At 30.8% G+C, this 16044-nt stretch overlaps 1 protein-coding gene across 1 annotated transcript in view; it reads right to left on the bottom strand.

The window, feature by feature from the left end:
• Positions 1-16044, bottom strand: part of LOC127708812 (thioredoxin domain-containing protein 11-like) — a 71783-nt gene that overhangs the window by 23358 nt on the left and 32381 nt on the right. The window contains exon 12 of the mRNA XM_052213951.1: positions 4216-4328. Within this exon, the coding sequence (XP_052069911.1) occupies positions 4216-4328 (113 nt within the window). The remainder of the gene's footprint in view (positions 1-4215; positions 4329-16044) is intronic.

Genomic DNA, 16044 nt, shown 5'->3' with positions numbered 1-16044 from the left:
GTACATAAACATTACAAATGGATAACATGTGGACATTTTCATTCTATAATAAATATACCTAGTATTTGTTCAATTATCTTAAATCACCTGATTAGCAGTAAACAATCATTAACAGAGGTGATAAAACTGACAAAGGCAAGGTATTTAAATTTATGCCATTGTCAGTTAATTAAAGTGTTACACTCAGGAAACAATTTTACCAGAAACGCCGGTAGGCATGTAATTTGGAAAGTTTATTTTTTGAAAAGGCAGAAGGTGGCATTTTTAGGCTTTGGAGGGCAGAAGGGCGGGGGTAAGGGCACCAATGGCGGGCCGCCCTTCTATTTTGGGCAGGCGGGAACACTGCTGCCTTATGCCACTAAAGACCAAAAGTCATCGTAAACTACCTTTCACCACAACTTTAACCTAAAATTAATTAATGGAAGAACCACTTCACAGACTGGAAAACAATATCCCCTAGTATCACAAGCAAAAAATATACATCAAGTAATTTATTTCCAGGATATTACAGGGTACTAAATTTAATCATTTATTTTTTTATTTCTCAAGTTTTCCTTGGATCGGAGTGAGGATGTAACACACGGACCCTAAGTATGCTCTCCTTGGTTACTAAGCTAATTATAACAGTATAAATGTATTGAATTTGCAAGAAAAAAATTACAAAATTTACCAACTTATAAGCTGAGCAAAATATTGAAGATGGCATGTCATTTAATATTAGTATTCACTATGCTATGTACCTGTTATAACAGCAACAATAAAATGCTTCGCTGGGCGCAGCTTGATACGACCGCAGAGGTCAAACCCTGAACAGTTGGGGCAAGTATGGACACAATATTCAAGCTTGATACAGCTCTGAATTTGGATTGTGATTAAATATTTGACACAGCATAGGTTTCTGACACAGAAAGAATGTGGTCTAAGAACTTGAATTTTTTTAATTTACCTATTATGGTCCAATGTCCAAAATCAAAATACATGGTTAGATTCAGCATATCAAAGAACCCCATATATTCAATTTTTGTTGAAATCAAACAAAGTTTAATTTTGGACCCTTTGGACCTTAATGTAGACCAATTTAAAAAACGGGACCCAAAATTAAAAATCTAAATACACGGTTAGATTTAGAATATCAAAGAACCCCAATAATTCAATTTTTGATGAAATCAAACAAAGTTTAATTTTGGACCCTTTTGACCTCAATATGAACCAATTTGATAGCGGGGCCCACAAATAAAAAATCTAAATACATGGTTAGATTCAGCATATCAAAGAACCCCATATATTCAATTTTTGTTGAAATCAAAAAAAGTTTAATTTTGGACCCCAACTTGGACCAACTTGAAAACCGGGCCCATAATCAAAAATCTAAACACATGTTTAGATTCAGCATATCAAAGAACCCCAAGAATTCAATTTTTGTTAAAATCAAACTAAGTTTAATTTTGGACCCTTTGGACCTTAATGTAGACCAATTTAAAAAACGGGACCCAAAATTAAAAATCTAAAAACACGGTTAGATTTGGCATATCAAAGAACCCCAATATTTCAATTTTTGATGAAATCAAACAAAGTTTAATTTTGGACCCTTTTGACCTCAATATGAACCAATTTGATAGCGGGGCCCACAAATAAAAAATCTAAATACATGGTTATATTCAGCATATCAAAGAACCACATATATTCAATTTTTGTTGAAATCAAACAAAGTTTAATTTTGGACCCCAATTTGAACCAACTTGAAAACTGGGCCAAAATTCTAAAATCTAAATACATGTTTAGATTCAGCATATCAAAGAACCCCATATATTCAATGTTTGTTGAAATCAAACAAAGTTTAATTTTGGACCCCAACTTGGACCAACTTGAATACTGAGCCCATAATCAAAAATCTAAACACATGTTTAGATTCAGCATATCAAAGAACCCCAAGAATTCAATTTTTGTTAAAATCAAACTAAGTTTAATTTTGGACCCTTTGGACCTTAATGTAGACCAATTTAAAAAATAGGACCCAAAATTAAAAATCTACATACACGGTTAGATTTGGCATATCAAAGAACCCCAATAATTTAATTTTTGATGAAATCAAACAAATTTTGGACCCTTTTGACCTCAATATGAACCAATTTGATAGCGGGGTCCACAAATAAAAAATCTAAATACATGGTTAGATTCAGCATATCAAAGAACCCCATATATTCAATTTTTGTTGAAATCAAACAAAGTTTAATTTTGGACCCCAACTTGGACCAACTTGAAAACTGGGCCAAAAATCATAAATCTAAATACATGTTTAGATTCAGCATATCAAAGAACCCCATATATTCAATGTTTGTTGAAATCAAACAAAGTTTAATTTTGGACCCCAACTTGGACCAACTTGAATACTGAGCCCATAATCAAAAATCTAAACACATGTTTAGATTCAGCATATCAAAGAACCCCAAGAATTCAATTTTTGTTAAAATCAAACTAAGTTTAATTTTGGACCCTTTGGACCTTTATGTAGACCAATTTGAAAACGGAACCAAAATTTAAGAATCTAAATACACGGTTAGATTTGGCATATCAAAGAACCCCAATAATTTAATTTTTGATGAAATCAAACAAAGTTTAATTTTGGACCCTTTTGACCTCAATATGAACCAATTTGATAGCGGGGTCCACAAATAAAAAATCTAAATACATGGTTACATTCAGCATATCAAAGAACCCCATATATTCAATTTTTGTTGAAATCAAACAAAGTTTAATTTTGGACCCCAACTTGGACCAACTTGAAAACTGGGCCAAAAATCAAAAATCTAAATACATGTTTAGATTCAGCATATCAAAGAACCCCAAATATTTAATTTTTGTTAAAATCAAACAAAGTTTAATTTTGGACCCTTTGGACCTTAATGTAGACCAATTTGAAAACTGGACCCAAAATTAAAAATCTAAATACACGGTTAGATTTGGCATAACAAATAAATAAATGTGGTCAAAGATTTTACAAATCTAATGCGCCATACTGTGCAATTAAAGATTACTTCTTGAAATTTTTCAACATTTGAAATTTGAAAAAAAAATAATATTTGAAGAATAATTCTTTTTAATTTCTGAAATCTGAAATGAGAAAAAATTGACCCCCCACAATTTCTTTTTACCCCCCCCCCCCTTTTTTCCCCCAAAAATTCTTTCCCTCAAGATATGGTCATAATCTCAATTCAAATTACCAATGGAGTTTGCAACCATAATTACCCATTTAAATTTACCATAGTGCTTACTTAATCTATTTTATAATAGAATTTAAAATATAGTGTCAAATCTTTCATATGGATTTTTTTGTAAAAAAAAAAGATGCAACATTTGCAGATATTTTTACTGGTCTTCCTTTATAAATATGCATTTCTTCAAACATAATTTAAAGCAGTGTAAGGGAAGTAACCAAAACGTTGTATTTGGATTACCTCCCTTACACTGTTTTATATTATCTTAATTGTTCATTAACCATTACTTTATACATAATTTAAAAGCAGTGTAAGGGAGGTAATTTCAATGATAAATTTGATTTATCTCCCTTACACTGCTTTAAATTATGTTTTGTACTAAAGTATTTGTCCATTAACCAGGACAACCTTGTTTTTCCCCCTTTTTTGCCCCTAATTCCTAAACGGTTTGAGCCATAACCCCCCAAAGCAAATCCTAACCATCCCTTTGTGGTATAATTTCAGAGAGATCCATACACCGTTCCACAGTTATTGTCTGGAAACTAGAAAATGCTTATTTTTGGCCCCTTTTTGGCCCCTAATTCCTTAACTGTTGGTACCATAACCCCCAAAATCAATCCCAACCTTCCTTTTGTGGTATGTAACCTTATGGTAAAATTTCAAAGAGATCCATTCACTTAAACTAAAGTTAGAGTGCGAAAACCAATGTGTCTTCGGACGACGACGCCAACGTCATACCAATATACGACCACAAAATTTTTTTGCGGTCGTATAAAAAGGTCTATTTCTTAACCAAAATGTCCAGAACCACAACATATCATTTACTTTGAATACCTATTTTTTCATTTTCTTCCTTTTAATTCTTATGACTTTGAACTAATCTTCAGTAATAAAATGCCTTAACAACCTTTGAATTGAAATGTCTGACATTAAAAACAGATGCAATATCATGTTAAAGATAATGTTTTAATCTACATGTATAAATGAAATTAAATATTACCTTGAAAAAATAATGTTTTTGGCTGCTTTAAAATATCTTGCAAGACTCAGGTAAATATGAGCAAAACTGGCGCAAAATCCACACCATGGAGAATATACAAGCATCAGAACATCCTGTAAAGACAAAATCATATATAACTCTCTTCATCATAACATCCTGTAAAGACAAAATCATATATAACTCTCCTCATCATAACATCCTGTAAAGACAAAATCATATAAAACTCTCTTCATCATAACATCCTGTAAAGACAAAATCATATATAACTCTCTCCATCATAACATCCTGTAAAGACAAAATCATATATAACTCTCTTCATCATAACATCCTGTAAAGACAAAATCATATATAACTCTCTTCATCATAACATCCTGTAAAGACAAAATCATATATAACTCTCTTCATCATAACATCCTGTAAAGACAAGATCATATATAACTCTCTTCATCATAACATCCTGTAAACACAAAATCATATATAACTCTCTTCATCATAACATCCTGTAAAGACAAAATCATATATAACTCTCTTCATCATAACATCCTGTAAAGACAAAATCATATATAACTCTCTTCATCATAACATCCTGTAAAGACAAAATCATATATAACTCTCTTCATCATAACATCCTGTAAAGACAAAATCATATATAACTCTCTTCATCATAACATCCTGTAAAGACAAAATCATATATAACTCTCTTCATCATAACATCCTGTAAACACAAAATCATATATAACTCTCTTCATCATAACATCCTGTAAAGACAAAATCATATAAAACTCTCTTCATCATAACATCCTGTAAACACAAAATCATATATAACTCTCTTCATCATAACATCCTGTAAAGACAAAATCATATATAACTCTCTTCATCATAACATCCTGTAAAGACAAAATCATATATAACTCTCTTCATCATAACATCCTGTAAAGACAAAATCATATAAAACTCTCTTCATCATAACATCCTGTAAACACAAAATCATATAAAACTCTCTTCATCATAACATCCTGTAAAGACAAAATCATATATAACTCTCTTCATCATAACATCCTGTAAAGACAAAATCATATATAACTCTCTTCATCATAACATCCTGTAAAGACAAAATCATATATAACTCTCTTCATCATAACATCCTATAAACACAAAATCATATATAACTCTCTTCATCATAACATCCTGTAAACACAAAATCATATATAACTCTCTTCATCATAACATCCTGTAAACACAAAATCATATAAAACTCTCTTCATCATAACATCCTGTAAAGACAAAATCATATAAAACTCTCTTCATCATAACATCCTGTAAAGACAAAATCATATATAACTCTCTTCATCATAACATCCTGTAAAGACAAAATCATATATAACTCTCTTCATCATAACATCCTGTAAACACAAAATCATACAAAACTCTCTTCATCATAACATCCTGTAAAGACAAAATCATATATAACTCTCTTCATCATAACATCCTGTAAAGACAAAATCATATATAACTCTCTTCATCATAACATCCTGTAAAGACAAAATCATATATAACTCTCTTCATTATAACATCCTGTAAACACAAAATCATATAAAACTCTCTTCATCATAACATCCTGTAAACACATAATCATATATAACTCTCTTCATCATAACATCCTGTAAACACAAAATCATATATAACTCTCTTCATCATAACATCCTGTAAACACAAAATCATATAAAACTCTCTTCATCATAACATCCTGTAAAGACAAAATCATATAAAACTCTCTTCATCATAACATCCTGTAAACACAAAATCATATAAAACTCTCTTCATCATAACATCCTGTAAACACAAAATCATATATAACTCTCTTCATCATAACATCCTGTAAAGACAAAATCATATATAACTCTCTTCATCATAACATCCTGTAAAGACAAAATCATATATAACTCTCTTCATCATAACATCCTGTAAAGTCTAAAGACAAAATCATATATAACTCTCTTCATCATAACATCCTGTAAACACAAAATCATATATAACTCTCTTCATCATAACATCCTGTAAAGACAAAATCATATATAACTCTCTTCATCATAACATCCTGTAAAGACAAAATCATATAAAACTCTCTTCATCATAACATCCTGTAAACATAAAATCATATATAACTCTCTTCATCATAACATCCTGTAAACACAAAATCATATAAAACTCTCTTCATCATAACATCCTGTAAAGACAAAATCATATATAACTCTCTTCATCATAACATCCTGTAAAGACAAAATCATATAAAACTCTCTTCATCATAACATCCTGTAAAGACAAAATCATATATAACTCTCTTCATCATAACATCCTGTAAACACAAAATCATATATAACTCTCTTCATCATAACATCCTGTAAAGACAAAATCATATAAAACTCTCTTCATCATAACATCCTGTAAACATAAAATCATATATAACTCTCTTCATCATAACATCCTGTAAAGACAAAATCATATATAACTCTCTTCATCATAACATCCTGTAAAGTCTAAAGACAAAATCATATAAAACTCTCTTCATCATAACATCCTGTAAACATAAAATCATATATAACTCTCTTCATCATAACATCCTGTAAAGACAAAATCATATATAACTCTCTTCATCATAACATCCTGTAAAGACAAAATCATATAAACATCCTGTAAAGACAAAATCATATATAACTCTCTTCATCATAACATCCTGTAAAGACAAAATCATATAAAACTCTCTTCATCATAACATCCTGTAAAGACAAAATCATATAAACATCCTGTAAAGACAAAATCATATAAAACTCTCTTCATCATAACATCCTGTAAACACAAAATCATATATAACTCTCCTCATCATAACATCCTGTAAAGACAAAATCATATAAACATCCTGTAAAGACAAAATCATATATAACTCTCTTCATCATAACATCCTGTAAAGACAAAATCATATAAAACTCTCTTCATCATAACATCCTGTAAAGACAAAATCATATAAAACTCTCTTCATCATAACATCCTGTAAACACAAAATCATATATAACTCTCTTCATCATAACATCCTGTAAACACAAAATCATATATAACTCTCTTCATCATAACATCCTGTAAACACAAAATCATATATAACTCTCTTCATCATAACATCCTGTAAACACAAAATCATATATAACTCTCTTCATCATAACATCCTGTAAAGACAAAATCATATAAAACTCTCTTCATCATAACATCCTGTAAACACAAAATCATATATAACTCTCTTCATCATAACATCCTGTAAACACAAAATCATATATAACTCTCTTCATCATAACATCCTGTAAAGACAAAATCATATATAACTCTCTTCATCATAACATCCTGTAAACACAAAATCATATATAACTCTCTTCATCATAACATCCTGTAAACACAAAATCATATATAACTCTCTTCATCATAACATCCTGTAAAGACAAAATCATATATAACTCTCTTCATCATAACATCCTGTAAAGACAAAATCATATATAACTCTCTTCATCATAACATCCTGTAAACACAAAATCATATATAACTCTCTTCATCATAACATCCTGTAAAGACAAAATCATATAAAACTCTCTTCATCATAACATCCTGTAAAGACAAAATCATATATAACTCTCTTCATCATAACATCCTGTAAAGACAAAATCATATATAACTCTCTTCATCATAACATCCTGTAAACATAAAATCATATATAACTCTCTTCATCATAACATCCTGTAAAGACAAAATCATATATAACTCTCTTCATCATAACATCCTGTAAAGACAAAATCATATATAACTCTCTTCATCATAACATCCTGTAAACACAAAATCATATATAACTCTCTTCATCATAACATCCTGTAAAGACAAAATCATATATAACTCTCTTCATCATAACATCCTGTAAAGACAAAATCATATAAAACTCTCTTCATCATAACATCCTGTAAAGACAAAATCATATATAACTCTCTTCATCATAACATCCTGTAAACATAAAATCATATATAACTCTCTTCATCATAACATCCTGTAAACACAAAATCATATATAACTCTCTTCATCATAACATCCTGTAAACACAAAATCATATATAACTCTCTTCATCATAACATCCTGTAAACACAAAATCATATATAACTCTCTTCATCATAACATCCTGTAAAGACAAAATCATATATAACTCTCTTCATCATAACATCCTGTAAACACAAAATCATATATAACTCTCTTCATCATAACATCCTGTAAAGACAAAATCATATATAACTCTCTTCATCATAACATCCTGTAAAGACAAAACCATATAAAACTCTCTTCATCATAACATCCTGTAAAGACAAAATCATATATAACTCTCTTCATCATAACATCCTGTAAAGACAAAATCATATATAACTCTCTTCATCATAACATCCTGTAAAGACAAAATCATATAAAACTCTCTTCATCATAACATCCTGTAAAGACAAAATCATATAAAACTCTCTTCATCATAACATCCTGTAAAGACAAAATCATATATAACTCTCTTCATCATAACATCCTGTAAAGACAAAATCATATATAACTCTCTTCATCATAACATCCTGTAAAGACAAAATCATATATAACTCTCTTCATCATAACATCCTGTAAAGACAAAACCATATAAAACTCTCTTCATCATAACATCCTGTAAAGACAAAACCATATAAAACTCTCTTCATCATAACATCCTGTAAACACAAAGTCATATAAAACTCTCTTCATCATAACATCCTGTAAAGACAAAATCATATAAAACTCTCTTCATCATAACATCCTGTAAAGACAAAATCATATAAAACTCTCTTCATCATAACATCCTGTAAAGACAAAATCATATAAAACTCTCTTCATCATAACATCCTGTAAAGACAAAATCATATATAACTCTCTTCATCATAACATCCTGTAAAGACAAAATCATATATAACTCTCTTCATCATAACATCCTGTAAAGACAAAATCATATATAACTCTCTTCATCATAACATCCTGTAAAGACAAAATCATATATAACTCTCTTCATCATAACATCCTGTAAAGACAAAATCATATATAACTCTCTTCATCATAACATCCTGTAAAGACAAAATCATATAAAACTCTCTTCATCATAACATCCTGTAAACACAAAATCATATATAACTCTCTTCATCATAACATCCTGTAAAGACAAAATCATATAAAACTCTCTTCATCATAACATCCTGTAAAGACAAAATCATATAAAACTCTCTTCATCATAACATCCTGTAAACACAAAATCATATATAACTCTCTTCATCATAACATCCTGTAAAGACAAAATCATATATAACTCTCTTCATCATAACATCCTGTAAAGACAAAATCATATATAACTCTCTTCATCATAACATCCTGTAAAGACAAAATCATATATAACTCTCTTCATCATAACATCCTGTAAACATAAAATCATATATAACTCTCTTCATCATAACATCCTGTAAAGACAAAATCATATAAAACTCTCTTCATCATAACATCCTGTAAAGACAAAGTCATATAAAACTCTCTTCATCATAACATCCTGTAAACACAAAGTCATATAAAACTCTCTTCATCATAACATCCTGTAAAGACAAAATCATATATAACTCTCTTCATCATAACATCCTGTAAAGACAAAATCATATATAACTCTCTTCATCATAACATCCTGTAAAGACAAAATCATATATAACTCTCTTCATCATAACATCCTGTAAAGACAAAATCATATAAAACTCTCTTCATCATAACATCCTGTAAAGACAAAATCATATAAAACTCTCTTCATCATAACATCCTGTAAACACAAAATCATATATAACTCTCTTCATCATAACATCCTGTAAAGACAAAATCATATATAACTCTCTTCATCATAACATCCTGTAAAGACAAAACCATATAAAACTCTCTTCATCATAACATCCTGTAAAGACAAAATCATATATAACTCTCTTCATCATAACATCCTGTAAAGACAAAATCATATATAACTCTCTTCATCATAACATCCTGTAAAGACAAAATCATATATAACTCTCTTCATCATAACATCCTGTAAACACAAAATCATATATAACTCTCTTCATCATAACATCCTGTAAAGACAAAATCATATATAACTCTCTTCATCATAACATCCTGTAAAGACAAAATCATATATAACTCTCTTCATCATAACATCCTGTAAAGTCTAAAGACAAAATCATATAAAACTCTCTTCATCATAACATCCTGTAAAGACAAAATCATATATAACTCTCTTCATCATAACATCCTGTAAAGACAAAATCATATATAACTCTCTTCATCATAACATCCTGTAAACACAAAATCATATAAAACTCTCTTCATCATAACATCCTGTAAAGACAAAATCATATATAACTCTCTTCATCATAACATCCTGTAAAGACAAAATCATATATAACTCTCTTCATCATAACATCCTGTAAAGACAAAATCATATATAACTCTCTTCATCATAACATCCTGTAAACACAAAATCATATATAACTCTCTTCATCATAACATCCTGTAAACACAAAATCATATATAACTCTCTTCATCATAACATCCTGTAAACACAAAATCATATAAAACTCTCTTCATCATAACATCCTGTAAAGACAAAATCATATATAACTCTCTTCATCATAACATCCTGTAAAGACAAAATCATATATAACTCTCTTCATCATAACATCCTGTAAAGACAAAATCATATATAACTCTCTTCATCATAACATCCTGTAAAGACAAAATCATATATAACTCTCTTCATCATAACATCCTGTAAACACAAAATCATATATAACTCTCTTCATCATAACATCCTGTAAAGACAAAATCATATAAAACTCTCTTCATCATAACATCCTGTAAACACAAAATCATATAAAACTCTCTTCATCATAACATCCTGTAAAGACAAAATCATATATAACTCTCTTCATCATAACATCCTGTAAACACAAAATCATATATAACTCTCTTCATCATAACATCCTGTAAAGACAAAATCATATAAAACTCTCTTCATTATAACATCCTGTAACCACAAAATCATATATAACTCTCTTCATCATAACATCCTGTAAAGACAAAATCATATATAACTCTCTTCATCATTATGATCATAACTGACATATCCAACACATTTGAACAATTAAACAATATACACTGCATCTCTAGTTGATTTTATATTTCCTCCTATCCACAATGAAGTGGTCACAAGGTGGACACAATACCTTAAATCTTGATCATCCTGTCCAATTAATGTAGCAGACATACTAAGTTCTTTTTTGTTGATTTTATCATAAGACTTTAGACTGTACAATCTACTTTAAGCGGATATCATTTTCAATCACATTTTTCAAATCATGAGATGCAATTTTAGTGGAAATTTATTAAATGATTCCAGGACACCTTGACTTTTCCATGTGAACACCTTAATTTAAATAAAATATTCCCATTGTGTTCACCTGTCTAACTTTTTAATACATATGCATCAGTTTTGTATTTAAGCTTTTTATATTCATCGTGTCTGAAACACTCACATAAGAGGTGTCAAAAGCTCAGTCATCATTTGCATTATTTGTATTAAACATTTTAATTATCTATTGTATTATAAGCAGTATAAATATATCACTGAAAATACATCACACGATTAAAGATTGCTGCATAAAACTATACAAGATGATGCCTAAACAAGAGGTTTGAATGTACATGTAATTCACAGTACAGCATACATTAGATTTAGATTAGATAACAGTTATGCATTAAAGTACAACTTTAAATGGTGGTGTGTGAAAGACAAATGTCATGCTTCCAAGTAGCTATGATTAATTCCATTATTACAGACAAGTTATGCTTTTGTTTCTTTCAAATTTCCAAACTTAAGTTTTGCAAAGTTAAGGATGTAGTCTTCTGATGTTTCAGTCTCGTTAAAATCTTGTTCAGGAATTATTTCCAAAACATGTGATACAAGTGGAAAATATTAATGAATTTAAAAAATATCATAATTGAACTAAACTCTGTGAAAAAATTGTGTACTTACAAAAGTAGTTTCTGAGTAATAAAATTTTCAAATTTTATAACCAATCCGGAGTATGTCATCAGCCAAAATATTGAGAAAATGGGTGAGGGGAACAAAGAAATTATTTTACCAAAAATATGTACATGATGATGGGGTCATCCCATATCAATTTTTTGTTTTCAAAATTCTTAGATATGTATTTTTCAATCATTTATAACAAAGAAGTTGAAATAGCATGCTTCTTGTTCTAAAAAAAGAGAAAAATCCCAAATTTACAAAATTGACAGTATGGTCTATGACACGAAAAAGCAACAAATTTTTTATAAAACTTTCTTATATCAACACCAACCTATAGTTTTTTAAAGTCAAATGTATTCAGATTGGTCCACTTCATCTGTAGTGAAAGTATGAACACAAGTTTAATTGTAAAACTGTGATTTTTTTCATGATAATAGCCCAAAAATAGGTAAAAAATTGATGAAAATAGAAAAATCATTAAAAATGGGTACTTTCAAATGGCTGTAGCATAAAAAGAAGTGCACCACCATATGATTTTTTCTTCATCAATTACTTTCTTACAGTTTTATAAACCCAAAAATCAGGTTAAGAAAAAAAATTTAATTCTAGAAATGTTTGGCTCCTCAGAGGTGTACATCCTTAACAGGGGATAATAAAATGTGAAAATTAATAATACAAAAATGTACACAGCCTTCCCTTTGTGGTATGGTACCTTGCAGTACAATTTCAGAGAGATCCATACACTTGAACACAAGTTATTGTCTGGAAACTAGAAAAAAGGTTTTTTTTGCCCCTTTTTGGCCCAAAATTCCTAAACATTTAGGGCAATTACCCCCAAACTCAATTCCAGCTTTCCCTTTGTGATATGGAACCATGTAGTACAATTTCATAAAGATCCATACACTTACACACAAGTTATTGTCATGAAACTAGAAAAATGCTTGTTTTTTGCCCCTTTTTGGCCCCTAATTCCTAAAATTTGGAGGCAATTACCCCAAAAATCAATCCCAGCATTCCCTTTGTGATATGGAACCTTGTGGTACAATGTCAGAGAGATCCATACACTTACACACAAGTTATTGTCTGGAAACTAGAAAAAATGCTTGTTTTTTTGCCCCTTTTTGGCCCCTTAATTCCTAAAATTTGGAGGCAATTACCCCCAAATTCAATCCCATCATTCCCTTAGTGATATGGAACCTTGTGGTACAATGTCAGAGAGATCCATACATTAACACACAAGTTATGTCTGGAAGTTACAAAAATGCTTATTTTTGGCCCCTAATTCCTTAACTGTTGGTACCATAACCCCTAAAATCAATCCCCACTTTCCTTTTGTGGTATTGAACCTTATGGTAAAATTTCATAGAGATCCATTCACTTAAACTAAAGTTAGAGTGCAAAAAAACCAATGTGTCCTCGGACGACGACGCCAACGTCATACCAATATATGACCGCAAAATTTTTTTGCGGTCGTATAAAAAGTCAGCATAATTTAAAAGTTCTGGCTTGAAATCTGAAAGAAGAGTCAGCCATACTAGATGTGCAGTACACCCTGACTTTTCAATGTGACAGTTTAATTCTAATGAAATATTTGAATTTTGTTCAAACTTTTTAATACCCATGCATCAGTTATTGATTTAAGCTTTTTATATTCATCGTGTCTGAAACCCTCGCATAAGAGGTGTCAAAAGCTCAGTCATCATTTGCATTTTTGGTATTATTACAAAATATTTTAATCATTTATAGTATTACAAGTAGTATAAATACATTTATACCTGAAAATACATTTGCATACCTGTCAACGGCCCGGATCCTGTGGGTGTAGTAAAAAATATCACAATTTTCTAAATAATCTCAATTATCCCTTGATCAATCGTTTCACTGATAAATAACTGTCCATCAATAAATAATAATACTTTGAAATTGTCTCTCGCGTTGTGTTTTTCTTTGAAATACTGAGAACATGAAATCATTTAAAACGGAAATTACATTTAGCAATTAAAATCAATTAATGTCACTCATGAAATAAGAATAAAATTCAACTTTGCACTAAAACGCGTAATTGTCTATCAATTACATCACTAATGGTCGTCTTTCACATCATTGGTGTATCCACTTCCGTATGGTCTCACGGGCTTTAAGACTTGCTTTTCGTCTCGGTCTGTTCTCCATATTTTCCTGCTGATCATCTATTGGAACGTTAGAATTGTTTGTCATCGTTTGTGTAACTTCTAATGGATATAGTTTTGCGATCGGTCTAGTTGTTTCCCCATTGTTGGTCCTTATTCGTGCAGATCTTACAAGTCCGTCGTTACCTCTCGCCAGTTCGGATACGATCCCAATTTTCCAGTTTATACGCGGAGATTCGTTGTGAATTTGCACGATGTCTCCTGTATTTATTAATTGTTCATTTTTTCCGGTAGTCCTATGAAATTCACGTAACGACGTAAGGTATTCGGATTTCCATCTTTTCCAGAAATGTTGAATCAATTGCGTTTGTCTTTGTACACTTTTATTAAGATCGTAATGTCCCATGTAAGTCGGGTCGGTGATGTTATCGATTTCTGGTTGTGGGTACGGTAATGTTGAAATGCGCCTTCCGTATAGTAGATGAGACGGTGTTAAAGCTTCACAGTCTTTGATATCGGACGATGGATAAGTAAGCGGTCTGTCGTTTAAGATAGTTTCTATTTCCGCAACAATTGTTTGTAATGTTTCCATGTTAACTTGCGATCGTCCAAGCACTTTTTTCAAACTTGTCTTCGTAAGAGCAATCAAGCGCTCCCAGAATCCACCATACCATGGTGCACGTTTCGGTATGAATCTCCACTCTACACCGTGTGTTGATAAAGTATCTTTTACTATATCCGATTCACATAATCTTTTTATTTCCTCAGATCCTGCAATGAATGTAGATGCATTGTCAGATACTAGAATTTTAGGCAGAGATTTACGGCTAACAAAGCGTCGAAATGCCTGAATAAATGAATGTTCGCTCATGTTTGGAACTACTTCGAGATGAACTGCTCTAGTCGATGCGCACGTAAATAAGCATATATACGCTTTCTTTAAAGTTCCTTCTTGATCCCTTACGTATAAAGCGCCTGTATAATCGACCCCTGTGACGGTAAATGGCGAGGCTTCCTGTACTCTTATTTTCGGAAGCGGTGGCGGGTCCGGTTTGCTGTAAGATTTTCCCATAACTTTGCGGCAAGTTACACACTTATTCAATAACTTCTTAATAAATTGTCGAAGTGTCGGTACCCAATACGATTGTCGTACAAAAGTTAGCGTAGCATTAAGTCCAGAATGGAGTGAACGTTCGTGTGCGTCTATCACAATCAGTTTGGTAAGTGGATGATTCGCAGATATAAGGTACGGAAATTTGGTATTCTCTGAAATCGGTGCATTGTGAATTCTTCCATTGCATCTCACAAGACCATCGTCATCTATGAAGAGTCCTAATTGTCTTATTCTTGGAAATTTCATTGTGTTTTTATTTCGTGTGTCCTTTAAACTTTTTATTTCGGCTGAATATGAAGATTCTTGGCAATCTAATATCCATGAACGCACCGCGGTATTTATATCATATGTCGTCAAAATTCCACCTTTTCTCCGATGTTTGGTATATAGGCAGTTAGATATGAACCGCTGAACGTAAGCAGTTACTCGAATCAATTTCCTGA

Source organism: Mytilus californianus, unplaced genomic scaffold (genome assembly GCF_021869535.1).
Source record: "Mytilus californianus isolate M0D057914Y unplaced genomic scaffold, xbMytCali1.0.p SCAF_7, whole genome shotgun sequence".
Lineage (NCBI taxonomy): Eukaryota > Metazoa > Mollusca > Bivalvia > Mytilida > Mytilidae > Mytilus > Mytilus californianus.
This window is presented reverse-complemented; position numbering and strand designations above follow the sequence as displayed.